Source organism: Canis lupus, chromosome 27 (genome assembly GCF_011100685.1).
Source record: "Canis lupus familiaris isolate Mischka breed German Shepherd chromosome 27, alternate assembly UU_Cfam_GSD_1.0, whole genome shotgun sequence".
In the NCBI taxonomy this organism is placed as follows: domain Eukaryota; kingdom Metazoa; phylum Chordata; class Mammalia; order Carnivora; family Canidae; genus Canis; species Canis lupus.
Window position 1 is genome coordinate 20298931 of NC_049248.1, and position 17090 is coordinate 20316020.

General features: G+C 43.4%; 1 protein-coding gene across 1 annotated transcript; it reads right to left on the reverse strand.

The window, feature by feature from the left end:
- Nucleotides 1–1542: 1542 nt before the first annotated feature.
- On the reverse strand, nucleotides 1543–15160 carry LOC119866314 (cationic amino acid transporter 3-like). The gene is made up of 3 exons (XM_038576148.1): nucleotides 14968–15160; nucleotides 14298–14555; nucleotides 1543–4450 (listed from the first exon to the last, which is right to left on the reverse strand). Exon 3 carries the CDS (start codon nucleotides 4267–4269, stop codon nucleotides 2281–2283), a length of 1989 nt encoding a protein of 662 aa, XP_038432076.1. The 5' UTR covers nucleotides 4270–4450; nucleotides 14298–14555; nucleotides 14968–15160; the 3' UTR covers nucleotides 1543–2280.
- Between the last annotated feature and the right edge of the window lie 1930 nt (nucleotides 15161–17090).

Consider the following 17090-nt stretch of genomic DNA (forward strand, 5'->3'; position numbering starts at 1 on the left):
ATGTGCTTGTTGGCCATGTCTATGTCTTCTTTGGTTAAATTTCTGTTCATGTGTTTTGCCCATTTCATGATTGGATTGTTTGTTTCTTTGAGGTTGAGTTTAATTCTTTATTCTTGGATACTAGTCCTTTATCTGATAGGTCATTTGCAAATATCTTCTCCCATTCTGTAGGTTGTCTTTTAGTTTTGTTGACTGTTTCTTTGCTGTGCAGAAGCTTCTTATCTTGATGAAGTCCCAATAGTTCATTTTTGCTTTTGTTTCCCTTGCCTTCATAGATGTATCTTGCAAGAAGTTGCTGTGGCCAAACTTCAACACCTCAAAAAGGGTGTTGCCTATGTTCTCCTCTAGGATTTTGATGGATTCTTGTCTCAAATTTAGATGTTTCATCCATTTTGAGTTTATCTCTGTGTATGGTGTAAGAGAATGGTCTAGTTTCATTCTTCTGCACATGGCTGTCCAGTTTTCCCAGTACCATTTATTGAAGAGACTGTCCTTTTTCCAGTGGACATTCTTTCCTGCTTCGTCAAATATTAGTTGACCATAGAGTTGAGGGCCCATTTCTGGGTTCTCTCTTCTGTTCTGTTGATCTATATGTCTGTTTCTGTGCCAGTACCACACTGTATTGATGATCACACGGCTTTGTAGTACAACTTGAAATCTGGCATTGTGATGCCCCCAGCTCTGGTTTTCTTTTCAATATTCCCCTGGCTATTCAGGGTCTTTTCTGATTCCACACAAATCTTAAGATTATTTGTTCCAACTCTCTGAAGAAAGTCCATGGTATTTTGATAGGGACTGCATTGAATGTGAAAATTGCCCTGGGTAGCATTGACATTTTTGCAATATTAATTCTTCCAATCCATGAGCATGGAATATTTTTCCATCTCTGTGTCTCTTCTTCAATTTCTATCAGAAGTGTTCTGGAGTTTTTAAGGTATAGATCCTTTACCTCTTTGGTTAGGTTTATTCCTAGGTATCTTATGCTTTTGGGTGCATTTGTAAATGAGATTGATTCCTTAATTTCTCTTTCTTCAGTCTCAGTGTATAGAAATGCCCCTGATTTCTAGGCATTGATTTTGTATCCTGCCACAGTGCCGAATTGCTGTATGAGTTCTAGCAATCTCGGGGTGGAGTCTTTTGGGTTTTCTATGTAGAGTATCATGTCATTGGCGAAGAGGGAGAGTTTGATTTCTTTGCCAATTCGAATGCCTTTTATTTCTTTTTGTTGTCTGATTGCTGAGGCTAGGACTTCTAGTACTATGTTGAATAGCAGTGGTGAGAATGGACATCCTTGTCTTGTTCCTGATCTTAGAGGAAAGGCTCCCAGTGTTTCCCCATTGAGAATTATATTTTCTGTGGGCTTTCTGTAGATGGCTTTTAAGATGCTCAGGAATGTTCCCTCTATCCCTACACTCTGAAGAGTTTTGATCAGGAATGGATGCTCTATTTTGTCAAATGCTTTCTCTGCATCTATTGAGAGGATGATATGGTTCTTGTTTTTTCCTCTTGTTGATATGATCTATCACCTTGATTGTTTTACGAGTGTTGAACCAGCCTTGCATCCTGGGGATAAATCCCACTTGGTCATGGTGAATAATCTTCTTAAGTATTGTTGGATCCCATTGGCTAGTATCTTGTTGAGAATTTTTGCAACTGTGTTCCTCCGGGATATGGCCTATAATTCTCTTTTTTGGTGGGGTCTTTGTCTGGTTTTGGAATTCAGGTGATGCTGACCTCATAGAACGAGTTTTGAAGTATTCCATCCCTTTCTAGCTTTCAGAACAGCTTTAGTAAGATAGGTAGTGTTTCTCAAAGAAAACACTTTTTCAAATTTCATTTAACATTAACTTTGTAAAAGCCAATAAGCAGCTATAGACAAAATTGAAAAGTAGAAAGTAAAAAAAAGAGAGAGAAAGAGCAAAGACACATCCTTCCTTCTATCATAAATATAGAGCTCTATTAGTGTTCCCCACAAATATCTGATAGGAACTCTAGATTTCCATACGTTCAGGTGTGCTTTCCATTACTGTGTAGGGAACCATACTGCTTTCAGGTGCGATGATGTCAAGCCAAATATGTATTGGCACTGCCGAGTTCAAGGTCTAATGTTTGTATTCTTTTTTTATGATTTTTTAAAATTTTTATTTATTTATTCATAGAGACACAGAGAGAGAGAGAGAGGCAGAGACACAGGCAGAGGGAGAAACAGGCTCCATGCAGGGAGCCGACAGGGGACTCAATCCTAGGTCTCCAGGATCACACCCCCGGCTGCAGGAGGTGCTAAACCGCTGCACCACTGGGGCTGTCCCTACTGTTTGTATTCTTAAAGCTCTTCTGGATCCCATAGCTGAAGTAGATAACAAACCCAATCAGCATCCAGACACCAGATAGAGCCCAGGGGCCAGCGGTCATCTGCATCATAAGGCAAACATTCAAAAAGATGCTCAGGAGTGGGAGGAGAGGCAGACCAGGTACCTGAAAGTGAAGAGGAGTAGTGCTCTGTGGCTGTCTCCAGATGATCCCAGTGATCCCAGTGATGAGCACCAGGAGCAGCACAACCACTGTGATCCACCCTGGGTCTCCAGAAAGCAGATCTGACCACTGGGTCAGCACCAGGCAGAGAAGAGTCAGCAGCAGAGCAAGCAGTGAGGAGCAAACAGAGACAACCCGGCCAGAGAGTGGGGTGGGGGTGGGGCTGCCTGGAAAAAATAGTCCCTGTGGAGTTAGCTTCTCTGCTGCAGATCCTTTCTCCTGTTGAACCTGTGCTTCATTTCTCTCATTTTCCTCCTGCACTTGCACTTCATTTCCCTCATTCTCCTCCTGCACCTGCACTTTATTTCCTTCATTCTCCTCCTGCATCTCTCCTTCATTTCCCTTATTTCTCCTCTCAGGCTGACACCTGGGGATGAGACCACAAGTTACTTCGTTTCCCTCATTCTCCTCTTGCACCTGTGCTTCATTTTCCCCATTCTTCCTCTCAGGCTGATACCTGACAATGAGAACACAAAAAGCTACCAGGGAGTAATCTAGCAGGGCCAAAACTGACATGAGGTCCAAAAGATCTGTGAGTCCAAGAAAAAATGCCATGACTGCTGCAGTAATGCCAATGATCACAGTGGCCACAATGCGTGTGTATTTGCCAGTTTGGATCCTGGCAAGGACAGGGTACAGGAGGCCATCCTTTGCCATCATGTGTATCACCTCACCTATGGGGAACATATAGCTCAAGAAGCTGTCAGAAAGACTAAAGAAAAATCCAAAAGTTACAGCATAGTAGGCAGGGACCCAGCCAATATGGAGAAATGCCTCAGGCAAGGTGCTTCCAGGTTGGAGCTGGTAGTAAGGCACCATAAGCGTAAGTGCTACAGAGACGCCACAATGCATTAAAAAACAGATCAACAATGAGATCATAATGCTCATGGGGATGGAATGCTCAGGATTCTTAGCTTTTTGTACTTGGGCAACAATATATTCAAAACCTATAAATGCATAGAAACAAGTAGCAGCTCCACGGAGAATCCCCTGGAAGCCAAAAGGCACGAATCCTCCAGAGCCCAGAAGGCCCAAGCTAAAGGTGTCATTGAGTCCAGCCTTTATGTAGTCCTCTTCTGTGAGCTTCCAGTTGTGCAGGTCCCCCTTCATGAAGCCAGAGATGGTGACAAAACTGACAACCAAAAGGTTCAATGATGTGAACACTTTGGCAACTAGGGAAAGCTGACTAACGTTCTGGGTTAGCAATTCCACGAGCAACAACAGAAGGCCCACAAAGAAGAGACCTAGATTTTCTGCAAAGAAACGAGAAACATGTGATACGATGCTCCCATCCAGAGTCTGAGAGTTCTGGATCCTGAAAAGGTTGTTTAAAGCTAAGGTCCAGACACGGATCACAATAGCTGTATAGGCAAAAAAGGAGAGGATGAGGTTCCAGCCAGTGACAAAAGCCCCAAGTTCACCTACAGTGACATAGGTATAGAGATATGAAGAGCCAGAGTGGGGAACCCGAGCACCAAACTCTGCATAGCACAGCCCAGCCAGCAGTGAAGCTAGGCCGGCTACCAAAAAGCTGATCATGATGGATGGTCCTGCTTGATCTCTAGCCACCTCACTAGCCAGGAAATACACACTTATATCCACTGTGTAGTCCAAACCCACGGCCACTAAATCCAGAGTGTTCAAGCTTCTGACTTGCTCATCTTTATCGCCCAGTTTCTTCACCTCAGGTCTCTGCACCAGCTTTTGAAAAAAATTCTGAAGAGCCTGACACAGCATTCTAGCTGGAATTGAAGAATATTCTAAGGATCAGAGAGTTGTAGCAAGGCCAGGGAGCCAAGAGTATTGGCTCTGGTTCATTGAGACGGAATTAAGCCAAGTTGGGTTGGGGCTGCCGAGGTCTATTGTTCAGGCTTCAAAGCGTCTGCTTCATATTTCTTCTGGTATCCTTTCATAATGCCTACGGAAGCAATAAATATGTACTGAACAATGATGTTTAATCAACCAACCAAAACCCAGAAGTTGCATGTAACTTGTTACAGCCCAAGTATCACAGGAACTGACACTAAAAGATATCATAGAAAAATCAATCCTGTTTTCCCCTCAGAAAAAGTACCAAAGACCTCCCAATGTTCCACTTTTTTTTTTTAATTTTCTTTTTCAGTAGGTACCATGCCTAGCGTGGAGCCCAATATAGGGCCGGAGCTCACAATCCAGAGATCAAGACCTAAGCTTATATCAAAATTCATACTCTCATTCACATGAGCCACTGAGGCATCCCAGCATTCTCCTTTCTTACATACAACATGATATAATCCCATTTGATTTCATAAGTCATGTAGCTTCATATACTAATTAGGAGGTAAGACACAATAGGGCATGTATCTATTGTGCAAGGATTCACACTCAGGATGTGTGCACAGTGCTTAAGAATGAGTTATGACACATTAATTGTCGACTACAGGGCCTCGTTGCAATTACAGACACTTTATATATAATCAGAGTTTAAAATATATATATTGGTCTCTCGGTCTTAAGGCTCTTAGCCTCAAAATGTACTACCCAAGATTAGATGTTATTTTGCCCTCACTTCTCCTCATTTTGCATCATCCATTCAACTGTACTGATGGCCAAGAATGTACAGTCCACCCCTTCCCTTTACCCACCTAGGACCACAAGGGTGCTGTGAACAGAGAGTAGGAGGGACAAAGGAGCAGGGCCTTCATAACCACCTGCAAGAAGGAGAGGACCAGGCTGTCTGGGAAAGAAACACTGGAGAAATCGGGGCAGCACCACCCAGGTCCGGGACTGAGAAAGGAGAGGAGCCAGGAAGGTGGTTTTGTGAATTCTAACATTCAATAAACCTCACCCAAAGCACCCAGGCAAAATTCACTACCATTTTTATGTCCACAATTATGAGTGTGATGGCTAGGGAGAAAAGAAATGAGTCACCTGGTTCAGTAGCTCACAACCTAAACAATTCCCTGTCTCCTTCCTCTCTGGGTTCCAGGAGAGAGGTGAGCTCACTTCTTCTCCTCACTGGCCACACTGTGCTCTCTGTACACACCCTGTGCCATCTATGATGTCAGCTGCCAGGGGCCTGGAGACCCTGTCCTGCTCTGTGAGCTTGTATTAAGACACTCACATGTCACTATTAATTTTCACAAGGAGTTATTGTTAACACTCAAACTGTTGTCTGAATGTTTTCTTAATGAGGAAATCCTGAATGTGGTTCCCTATTCCCTTTTATCCCCTTTTGCTATTCAAATGGTCCCCTTCTCAAGGGGAGCAAGGTTTTAGGTGAGCAATTCACAGAAAAGCCCCAGAAATGAGTAGTGGAGAACAGAAAGAACAGTCATGCAGCCTCCACTCTCCTCTCTATTCAGCCTTTTATTTTGAGATAATTTTAGGAAATGCTGTCAGAGGGTTTTAAAGACAGAAAATTCAAGTCAAAATTGATCCTGGGTTATGGGTCAGACCTTCTCTGCAAATCCATCTAGACTCCTTATTTACCACTCACCAGTTCCAATGTTATGATTAACAACAAGCACATGAGATAGATAAGGAGGCTCAGTTCTTAACTTATGGAATCTTTCTACATTATTTGAGGTGTCTCACACACAGCCCCCAGGCTTCAGACCCTTCCATGGTTCCCACTACTACCTTTCCTTCATACCCCTTCCTTCCTTCATCATCCAACCTGTGCTTATTCCTCCAGCCTCTCCCCCTGCCCAGTTCCTACCCCAGCTGTGAAATCCTACACTCACTCTGTTCTCTTCCCTCTAATACCTTCGTGGCCCCTTCACTTACCTGCCCCCCAACTTCTCTTTCAGTTCCCAGCTCAAGAGTGCTTCCCCAAGAAACCTCCCCTGACCCTAATGCTGCCATTCGTTTGTGTTCTTAGAGCACTGGGGCTTCCCCATGTTCCATTGATCCTACTGTATCCAAATTCCAGGTCAGCTACAAGTCTCCTCCATCAGACTTTGAGGTAGGTGCTCAATAAGTATTTGTGGAACAAATGACCACACCAAGAAGAGAAAGAAAGAGCCCGTAATCCAGAATGCCTATCTACTACACATTGAAATAAAGATTTCATAGCCAAGGAAACTTTATAAACCTGGATCAGGTAAAGATATACATAACTAGATTTCTTGTGGAAGGTGAGCAAAATGGATAATGAGAAGGGGAAAATAACTGTGATAACCTTGACCATACATAATTTATGGCAAGTATAAACCACACATAAGTGATAAAGAATTGCTTGCCTTTGAGGACACTTGTTTAAGAATATCAGGATGCTTTGCAAATGACGTATCAGATAAAGGGCTAGTTTCCAAGATCTATAAAGAACTTATTAAACTCAACAGCAAAGAAACAAACAATCCAATCATGAAATGGGCAAAAGACATGAAGAGAAATCTCACAGAGGAAAACATAGACATGGCCAACATGCACATGAGAAAATGCTCTGCATCACTTGCCATCAGGGAAATAGAAATCAAAACCACAATGAGATACCTCCTCACACCAGTGAGAATGGGGACAATTAACAAGGCAGGAAACAACAAATGTTGGAGAGGATGCGGAGAGTAAAGGGAACCCTCTTGCACTGTTGGTGGGAATGTGACCTGGTGCAGCCACTCTGGAAAACTGTGTGGAGGTTCCTCAAAGAGTTACAAATAGACCTGCCCTACGACCCAGCAATTGCACTGTTGGGGATTTACCCCAAAGATTCAGATGCAATGAAACGCCGGGACACCTGCACCCCGATGTTTCTAGCAGCAATGTCCACAATAGCCAAACTGTGGAAGGAGCCTCGGTGTCCATCGAAAGATGAATGGATAAAGAAGATGTGGTTTATGTATACAATGGAATATTCCTCAGCCATTAGAAACGACAAATACCCACCATTTGCTTCAACATGGATGGAACTGGAAGGTATTATGCTGAGTGAAATAAGTCAATCGGAGAAGGACAAACAGTGTATGTTCTCATTCATTTGGGGAATATAAATAATAGTGAAAGGGAATATAAGGGAAGGGAGAAGAAATGTGTGGGAAATATCAGAAAGGGAGACAGAACATAAAGACTCCTAACTCTGGGAAACGAACTAGGGGTGGTGGAAAGGGAGGTTGGAGGGGAGTGGGGGTGACTGGGTGACGGGCACTGAGGGGGGCACTTGACGGGATGAGCACTGGGCGTTATTCTGTATGTTGGTAAATTGAACACCAATAAAAAATAAATTTATTATAATAAAAAGAATATCAGGATGCCTTGGATTATAGGCAACCAACCACCCATGCCCAGTTAGAGAGTCCATACTTTTGGAAGATGTCATGCTCAAGCCCTATAATACAAGTAGGATGCCATAAGGCAGAGGTTCTCACTTCAGGGAACAAAGAAAGGGATGCCCTCCTCACTCCTTTTTGTCCTATCTTGACCTTGCAGACTCTCTCAGCCATATTCTACAACCTTTCCCCAACCTGCATTTTGAAGGCTTTCCTAAGCCGTCCTAACTGATCCTCATCTCCAGCCTTCCTCTCCTTCCCATCAGCACTTATAGCCTGTTCTGATGGTCTCCTGAAACTAACTTTTGCTTTCTGTCAGCTAGTGTCATTAATGTGTTCCTTAAATGCCTTAATAGTCTAAAAGCTTCCAGAACAATGGGCCAGGATCTATACGCATCTTCATTCTGGATTCCACACTCCCATCTCCGACCCTCACTACCCAGGACAAGGATATGCTCATAATTGTATCAAGAAACCAAAAGAGGCATTTAGGACAGAGAAAATGAATATATAGATGTACATATTAACTACTATATCTTGAGATTCCTTTCTAGGAATCTTTCTTCTGAAAGGTTGTTTGGGGTTTTTTGGAAAGAGAGAAAGGGCCAAATAGAGGTATAAACAAGAGACTAGAATGTCCACTATTATCTATTTCAAGAATATCCAGAGGACATTTGCAAATGAAGGCCCTGGGCCTGTGAATCTCAGTTTAAGTAGGAAACAGTTTCTCCCAAAGGAGGTGCTTACCACAGGGGAGGTGGTTCAAGAAATGCAGAGAGGGGCCATGGAACATAAAGGCAGCATATATAAATTCCATAATGCCTCCAGCTTCCCCTTCCTTCACTCCTTCTCCCTGTGTTTGTATCAGTGTCTGAGCTCCTTCCAAACTTCAAAACAAAAATTCCATCCCATGTTGCCTGGAAGAACTCCTGTCAAATCCAACAATCCACTCCCTAAATTGTAGGCTGTCTTGCTTTCCCAGCCAGCCCCACCAACTCTCTTCCATCCTAGAGATCATTGTGTTCACTTTCCTGTCTCTGAGAAGGGTACTGCCCTCACTCTGGACTTTTATTTTTCAAAACATTTTTACAAGGCAGTAACTTCCACTATTTTCCATGGTAGGACGTTAATACTCCTGCCAAACAGGAATTTGGCCTTGTGTTTCCTCCTGAATAGACTCAAAGGTAGTTTGGATAAGAGTTGCGTTGATAGAAGTTTGAGAAAGACTTGAGGTGAAAGCTAATGGTGCCATTAAATAATTGTTTTCAAGTTCTCAAAGTTTCAGAAACATGGACTATAAATGCAACATCTCCAAAGATTACGTTAATTCTCTGTATCCAAGCACAGCTCCTTCTTGATCCCAAAGTGTATAAATACTCTCATCTTCCTTCAAATTTCAGGGCAATGAAGCTCCAGAGCCAATCAAACCAGAGCTCTAAAATAAACATGTATAAAGTCTTTTGGAGAGCTGGGCTTCCCCAGAGTTTCTGAAGTCCTAATTCAAGCAGCCCTGGACTCTAGTAGGGGGCAGTCAGGAATATAAGTGTAAAAGCTTTGAGTTCAGGGCATTAGTTTGAAATAGTAGTAAGTGTGGTGTATGTGTAACCAACCATTTTGTATTGGGAACAGGTCAGAATATGTATGAAAAGGTAAACAGAATGAAAGCCAGCATAAAACTGGATCTGAGTCACAAGTTGAAGGGTAAAAAAAGTAGTACACAAAATAAAACGATATATGTAATTTCCCCATTTTTCTCTTTTTGTGTAAAGTCTGTCCAATCATGGTCCTTCATGTATTCATTCAACAAGTTGCTCCCTATTTATTTTGTACTACGGATAAACCAAAGTAGAACATACACATCCCTTTACTGAAGTTGCTTCAGAGGCTGAATTCCAACATTTTTGCAGTAGAAAGCAAAAAAAAACAAAAAAACAACAAAAAAAACCCAAATTAATAATAAGAACATATATTGAGTTAGATTAGCAATCAGTGCTACCTAGAAAAGGAAAGCAAGAAAAGGTTAGGAGGGCTTCAGAGTGGGTTTTGAGATTTTAAAATACATGGTCCAACATGGCCTCATCTTCACACAGTTATGCAACCATCACCACCACCCTTTTATAGAACTTGTTTATCTTCCTCACCTGAAACTCTGTACCCATTAAACAGTAAATCCCCATTCTTTCCTCCCTGCAGCCCTTGGCAACCACCATTCTACTTCCTATCCCTATGAATTTGACTTCTCTAGGTGCCTCATGTAAGTGGAAAAATGTACAATATTATCCTCTTGTGACAGCTTTATTTCACTTGGCATAATGTCTTCAAGGTTCATCCATGTTGCAGCATGTGTCAGAATGTCCTTTTCTGTAAGGTTAAATAATATTCTATTGTGAATATATCCCACATCTTGGTTATCTGTTTATCCACTGATGGACATGCTGATTGTTTTACCTATTGGCTGCTGTGAATAATCCTGTTATGAATATATGGGTCTAAAAATATCTTGTGAGTCCCTGCTTTCAAATCCTTGGAATATATACCCAGAAGTGGGATTCCTGGATCACGTGGTAATTGTATATATAATTTATTGAGAAAACACCATACTGTTTCCTGACAGCAACTGCCCTATTTTACATTTCCATCAGCAATGCACAAGCTGTTCAATTTCTCCACATCCTCTCCAACATTGAATATATTTCTGGATTTTCTACCATTTTTCCTATAATGTCTGTAAATAACTACACAGATTCGTTCAGTATACTTTGCATTGGGTCTAAACAGAAATTAGATGGTCTCTCAAGGAGAAACTATACAAGTTTCTAAGTGAGAAAGACTGGATTCAACCTATCAAAGATCATATTTCAACTAAGTATAATGAATACAAAGGCAAATAATAAAATTCAGGCACCACAGTGATTCTTTGTGCAGAAGAACTCAAGCAAAAGCAGTGTTTTTTCTTCCCTCTAATTTAGTGACACCACCACCACTATCTTCAAATCATCACACACTCAGTTATACACAGTGAAAGACAATAGTGGCATATACAGAATTCCCCTCTCTGGGAACTTAAAATTTAGTGCATTTCATGAACACCTTCCCACCTGCTGAAATAAGTAAAAGATACACAAACTATGAACAAGAAAGTGTATTGCTAAGTAAGAAATAAACAGTCAAGGCAAAGGCATGTTAGATCCCACTTGGCTTACTAGTAGATGAAAGGGAACAGTATAAGGACCACATTTTCCAGTGTTGGCAACACTACTGAGAATCTTCTGTGCATTGAGGGTCAGCCTGAAAAGATTGTGTGGAAGAGGCAGGAATTGATATTGTATAAAACTATAACCATCTTGATATTGTGCATAACTGTTTCCAAAGAAAACATCACTTCAAGCTACATCTTCACTTGGACCATGATCCAATAAGTAGAGCTTCTTTAGGCCTTCCTTCTATGCCCCTCCCCAAACCACAAAACAAATTCTACCACACCTAAGCCAGTAAATCCAGTTTGTCCAAATAGACAGTTCCAGTTAAATATTTGCTACAGATACTAATACAGATCAATATACTAATATATAATATCAATGCTAATGATAATAATTCTTATCTATCCTGGCCTGTGCAGGAAAGAGAGAAACCATTGCTATAATAATAAATGTATAACTTCTCTCTAGGGAAAGAGAAGGAAAGGTCATATAACTTCCCCAAAAGGTTGAAAAGAAAGTTGAAATAACCAAATTCAGCTCATGCTAAAGAAAATAAATATCCCAACTTATCTCCCAGGAGTCCTGTGAAAACAACCTCTCTAAACAGATCACTTACCAGGCATCCTCCCACCTATGTTCTTACATTGTACTGTATTCTGTTTACATGTGACTTGGAAGAAGCCTTAGTCTCCCTTTCTAAAATAAAAACTCTTTAGGGTACATCTTCTTCATCTTCTCACCATGAACCTAGAAAGCCAAATTCTGCAAGTAAATTTTACTAGGTACAACCAAGACTTGAACCTGAAGGCATGGCATCCCCCAAATTGCTCATTAGACCAAGAGTTAATACAGCCACCTCCTCCAACTCACCTACCTACACTACCACCTCCAGCACTACACCTCTCAAATCCCATCCTAGCCTGGCAGAGGCTGAATTCCAACAGTGAAAAAACACATCCTGATACAAACTAACAGGCTCAACACCAACTGTTTGTGAACCAAACTCACCCAAATTGAGCCTAATTTCTCTGTAGATGGAGATTAAACATTTTGTTTCCTCCCACAAGATATATGGAATCCCACTAACTGCAATAGCATGCTAGGAGCATTGCACCATTAATTGGGTAAACAATCAGATAGCCAGGGCTTCTCTAGAAGCTGTAGAGATTCCGTATTATCTAGTATCATTCTGGGGTGGTTGTGAACAGGTGCCTTTTCTTAGTCCCTCTGGAATCATTTTAGAAAAGACAGATTGAAATGCAATATTCATCATTCATGATCTGAAACATTTATAGGTTTAGATTCAGTCAGAATCCAGTGCTGGAAATTCGTCATATTTCTATCACACCAAAACAAGATGATCAACTTGAAAATCAGAAAAGCCTGGGCTTCTGCTCCTAGAAGTCTTCAGAAACAAGATGGGCTACCAGGTAGAACCAGAATGAGATTATCCAAATAGGAAGCAGAAAGAGAACCAGAAAAGCCAGGAAGGGTGAGCAATTAAGGGATTAGAAAGTGATGGGATTCATTAATGTCAACAGTGAAATTCACTTTCTTCTCTACTTCCCTTTATGATTCTCCACTCCATTTTCTCAATTCTGAATCCTGCCAATGCAGAACACCTAATAAAAATCCTCCTCAGGATAAAGAAGTAGAAGGAAATCCATCTACCTGTCCACTTCATTTTCCAAACTACATCTATAAAATAGGGGAGCACTGATTCACAGTCCTTTTTACCAAGAAGCCTTACTAAACAATTTGTTTTTTCCCCTAAATCCTCCCTTTTCTCGTAAGCACAGAATCTAGAGATCCATCCGGTGGTCCCATCCGTCACTATACTGTTTCCACATTTAGACTAGCAGTGGAGGGGGGGTCACAGCCCATGGCGCCTTCTTTCATGAACCTTCTCCCAATATACAATCTCAGTAATACACTGCACACCAGGTGGCTTAGGAAAGACCGACTATCTCTCTGGTTATGTTCCTTTATATTTTTAAATGTGCCTCTCTGTCCTCTGTAAGCACTCAGCTATCTGTCTCTCCATCCTATATCACCAGACTTGGCTTCCTTCTTCAAATAGCCCTAGGGAGCTGCTTCACACCACTACCATCTTCTTTGGAGAGATAATTGTTTTGCTTTGTTTTGTGTTTTTAATTTTATTTATTTATTAGAGAGATTGAGAAAGAAAGACTGGGGATCCCAGGGTGGCTCAGAGGTTTGGTGCCTGCCTTCGGCCCAGGGCATGATCCTGGAGTCCCGGGATCGAGTCCCACATCAGGCTCCCTGCATGGAGCCTGCTTCTCCCTCTGCCTGTGTCTCTGCCTCTCTCTCTCTCTGTGTCTCTCATGAATAAATAAATAAAATCTTTAAAAAGAGAGAGAGAGAGAAAGGCTGCACTGCACAAGCAAGGAGGTGAAGCAGAGGGAGTGAGAGAAGCAGACTCTCAGCTGAGCCAATAGCCTGACATGGGGCTTGATGCCTAAGGTAGACGCTTAACCAAGTGAGTCATAGAGGTACCCATGTTTTGTTTTGTTTTGTTTTGTTTTGTTTTGTTTTGTTTTTGTTTTGTTTAATTGCAGGGAAGTGAAAATTCTATCAAGTCCTGAGCTCTTCCCCAAATAAAGATCTATATAGGACTTCCCCACCAAGACCACCTACAGTTGCCTCACCCCAGTTCAGGCAACATACTCTACAAAAGAGACCATCCACCATTAAGGGACACTCTGCATCCATCTTCCCTAGTTCTTTCCTATCTCCACTCTACTTTGTGATTTCTGCAATAATCAAAGAAAAAAGGGACAAAGATAAACCAAATGAATATATTTCAGAAATCCCATTTATCACTTTGGAATACTTGGTGAAGAAATTGGCCTTTCCACATGATTTTGCCTAAACTAAAGTTAAAATGTACCCATCATCCAGAAGCATATAAAACCCATGAACCGATAATGTAGCCCGAGGGCAAGAGAAAGACAACCTAGAAATCAACATTTTCCACATATAATCAAGAAAAAAGGTGTCATGCACAGATAAGTGTTCTCTGGGCTTCTAGTGTTGGCCTACCACCCACGGTACATGGTGGTGGGTAGTCTAGAAGAGTAAAGAACAGTATAAGGTTCAAAGGGCCTTCAAAATGAAAGAGTTGCCAATATGTTTTGTGATAACAGTAAACTGCCTCTTGGTGACTCAGTGTTTTAATGACCACTAGGCAGCCACACCCCAGGGGACTTTAGTAATCTTTCCTCTTACACCTTTACCTGGCCTATAATCCATCCCCACCACAACTCTTTTAAATTAGATAAGAAAGGCAGAGAGATACCTTCAGCAGCTGTAAAAATATTAAGCTCCTTCAGCCTGCAGTAGAAGCCCCTCAAATCTTCCCTGGTGTTGGGGACCACCTTATCAAACTGGACCTGTTCATCTTCAAAGTCCGCACCAATGTCCTCCATAAGATGTAACACAGAGACTTCCAGAATCTCCAGCGAGAAAGTGAGGCAAAATATGAAGGAGGCAGCAGTCAGGCAGAAGAATCTTCACTCATTCAAAGAATATGTCTTAACATTCTCTGTGGTAGGCCCTGCAGGAGAGACAAAAATGAAAAGAAGGTGGCTCTATACCAGGTCAGAAAGGAAAAGACGAGAAGGAGGGCAGGACAAACAGGTTGAAGGACGCTGGAGGTGGAGCATCAGGAATAACTTCCCCTAACTCAGATTTTACTCATCAGAGCTGAGACCATTTCTGATCTGGAGGTGAACAGAGTGTAAGCCTCCAAATCCCTCTGAGCCCAGCAAACCTATGAGCCATTTTCAATCTCACAGGGCAGTGGTTCTACACCAGTCAAATCAAAGTCTAGTTCTGATGCCATGAAACACCGTCTGCTCAAACCCCACAGGACTTCCACAGCCAGTGGCACTCCAAGCCCAGGCTTCTTATTCTCTGGCTCTGTCTCAGTTTTCCTGCCAACTCTACAAATGGGGCAAATCACTTACCTAAGAGCTGCTTCCATCTCAGAGGAGAAACACTTAGGAAGAATGTGCAAAACAAACCTATGGACAGAGAAGGAACTTAGCCAAGCAGAGTCAGGACTTGGAGCAGAGCTCACAGGGTGCCCTCAGGAAGTTGAGGTCCTGGGGAGGCAAGGTCCTCATGGGGGTGGGTCCTCAGGAGTCTGAGAACTAACCAGGCTGGGACTCAGGGAGCTGGTACCAAAGGGCAGAAGAGGCCTGGGAAGAATGTGAAAGTAGGAAGGAGGTGGCTCAGCTGGAATCCTGGGAAAAAGCTGTGGTGGACAATGGAAGACTAGTGGGGCCCTGCATGGTGAGGAAGTGGACTAGGGGCTTAAATGGGACTTTGTTGGAGACTTTGTTGTCAGGAAGAGATTAATTTAGAGGTTACCAAGCTCTCCAGCATCCTAGGTATGGAGGAGGTCCTGGCTAGCAAGAGGCGAGAGACGGCTGGAGTCCAGCCTGTGGTATTTGGTGGCCAGTCCCAGATCCAGCTAAGAAGCCCATTCATCAGTCCTGTAACAAGGATAGAAGCAGCCCCACTCCACCCTAGGTGCTTCTCCCAGAATCTCCTACAGGTTCCTCTACCAGCACCACCCATCATGACCCCTCCACCACATTTCCAATTACTCCAGGGATAAAACTAAAAGGGAACTTTCTTAATCTTTACCCCAAGGGATTTCCTGAAACTGTCACTTAGTATTCATAGCACATTCTGACTAATGTATATTGAGCATCCTGGTAGAGGAAGTAAAGATACAGTGCCTGCCTACAGAGTTTCCTGCTCTCGACATTTATTACATAGCACTTCCAAGACTCTGAAACAGTGGCCAATGGAAAGGGCCTCTTGCTTCCTAGATGTTAATCTTCAAACAGAGGCAAGACATCCCAAGATGGAGAAGGTAGGGCCTACTTAGACACCCAGGGCCGAATCCACTCATGATGTGACCACAAACCATGGATCTCCGGGAAAAGTGGAACCACTGTGCTTGACAGTGACAAGATGCCTCTAAACCCTAAATTAGGTTCCTTAAAGCCTGGGGTACAGGTGGAGGGAAGGGAGAGAAAGGGAGCAGCAGGTCCTTAAGGGGACAGAGTCTATACTAACTACCTGAAGGCAGAGCACTGAACTTGCAGCAGAAAGAACTGCCCCAGATCTCAGGAAGAACCTCCACCTGAGGAAAACCTACAGATCCCACCACCCCTGTCCTAATACATCTCCAGGAGGCAGGTCCTGTGTTCCAGGCACTATGCTGGGGAGGGGGTGAGTGGCCCAGCCCAGACCACAGAGCCAGAATTCCCAGAGGCAAAGGAACAGGGTACAATTGGCAGGAAGGCTGTGATGACAGGACAGTAGGGAAGGGGCAGCTGGGTGTGTGATCTGTGTCTGTTCCCAGGTCCTAGGCAGTCTTCTCTGCCTCAAGCTGGGATTGTCCCAGATGTGCCTCTGCTTGAGGGAAAGAAGGGCAGGTGCAGGGGAGGGTCTGTGTATCCTGCATCTGGTCCCCAGAGCAATCCTTTCCCCTTCTCCTTGTGCTACTCACTGCCTGCTGGGGAGAGGGTGGGAGGCTGGGGACAGGCCAGGGTCCCCAGTTACTGGGGAATAAAAAAAAAAACTGGCAGAGGCACAGCTTTCCCTCCCTCCCACAGGGCAGCAGGGGTGTGTTGGCAGCCTGGAGGCCCTCGGGCGAACCATGAGGCCTGTCCAAGCCTAGCGGGCCAGGGGTGGTGCCTTGAGCCTGGGCTCTACAGGACTCCTGCCTCCAGCCCACTGAGCTCTAGAGGCCCCACCAAGGCTGAGGCCATATTCCCCGTGTTCCCTTGCATGCTGCTACCCTCATATCTGCCTGGTGGAGTGAGCAACCTCCTAAACTCCTTTTATTCACCCTAGGGGCACACCCAGAACCCCCTGCAAGTCAGGGCTGAGCTCCAGCCTCACCACTGATGCCCTTGCTGCTGTGCCCCTGGCCTGGCTGCCTCCACAGTGGACAGAGCAGCTCTGAAGCCTCCACCTGTGTCCAAACCAGATGACCAAGCTGCACCCCTATCTCTGCTTCCACCATCGCCACAGCCACCACCACTGCATTCATAGCCTCAATCTGGATGGT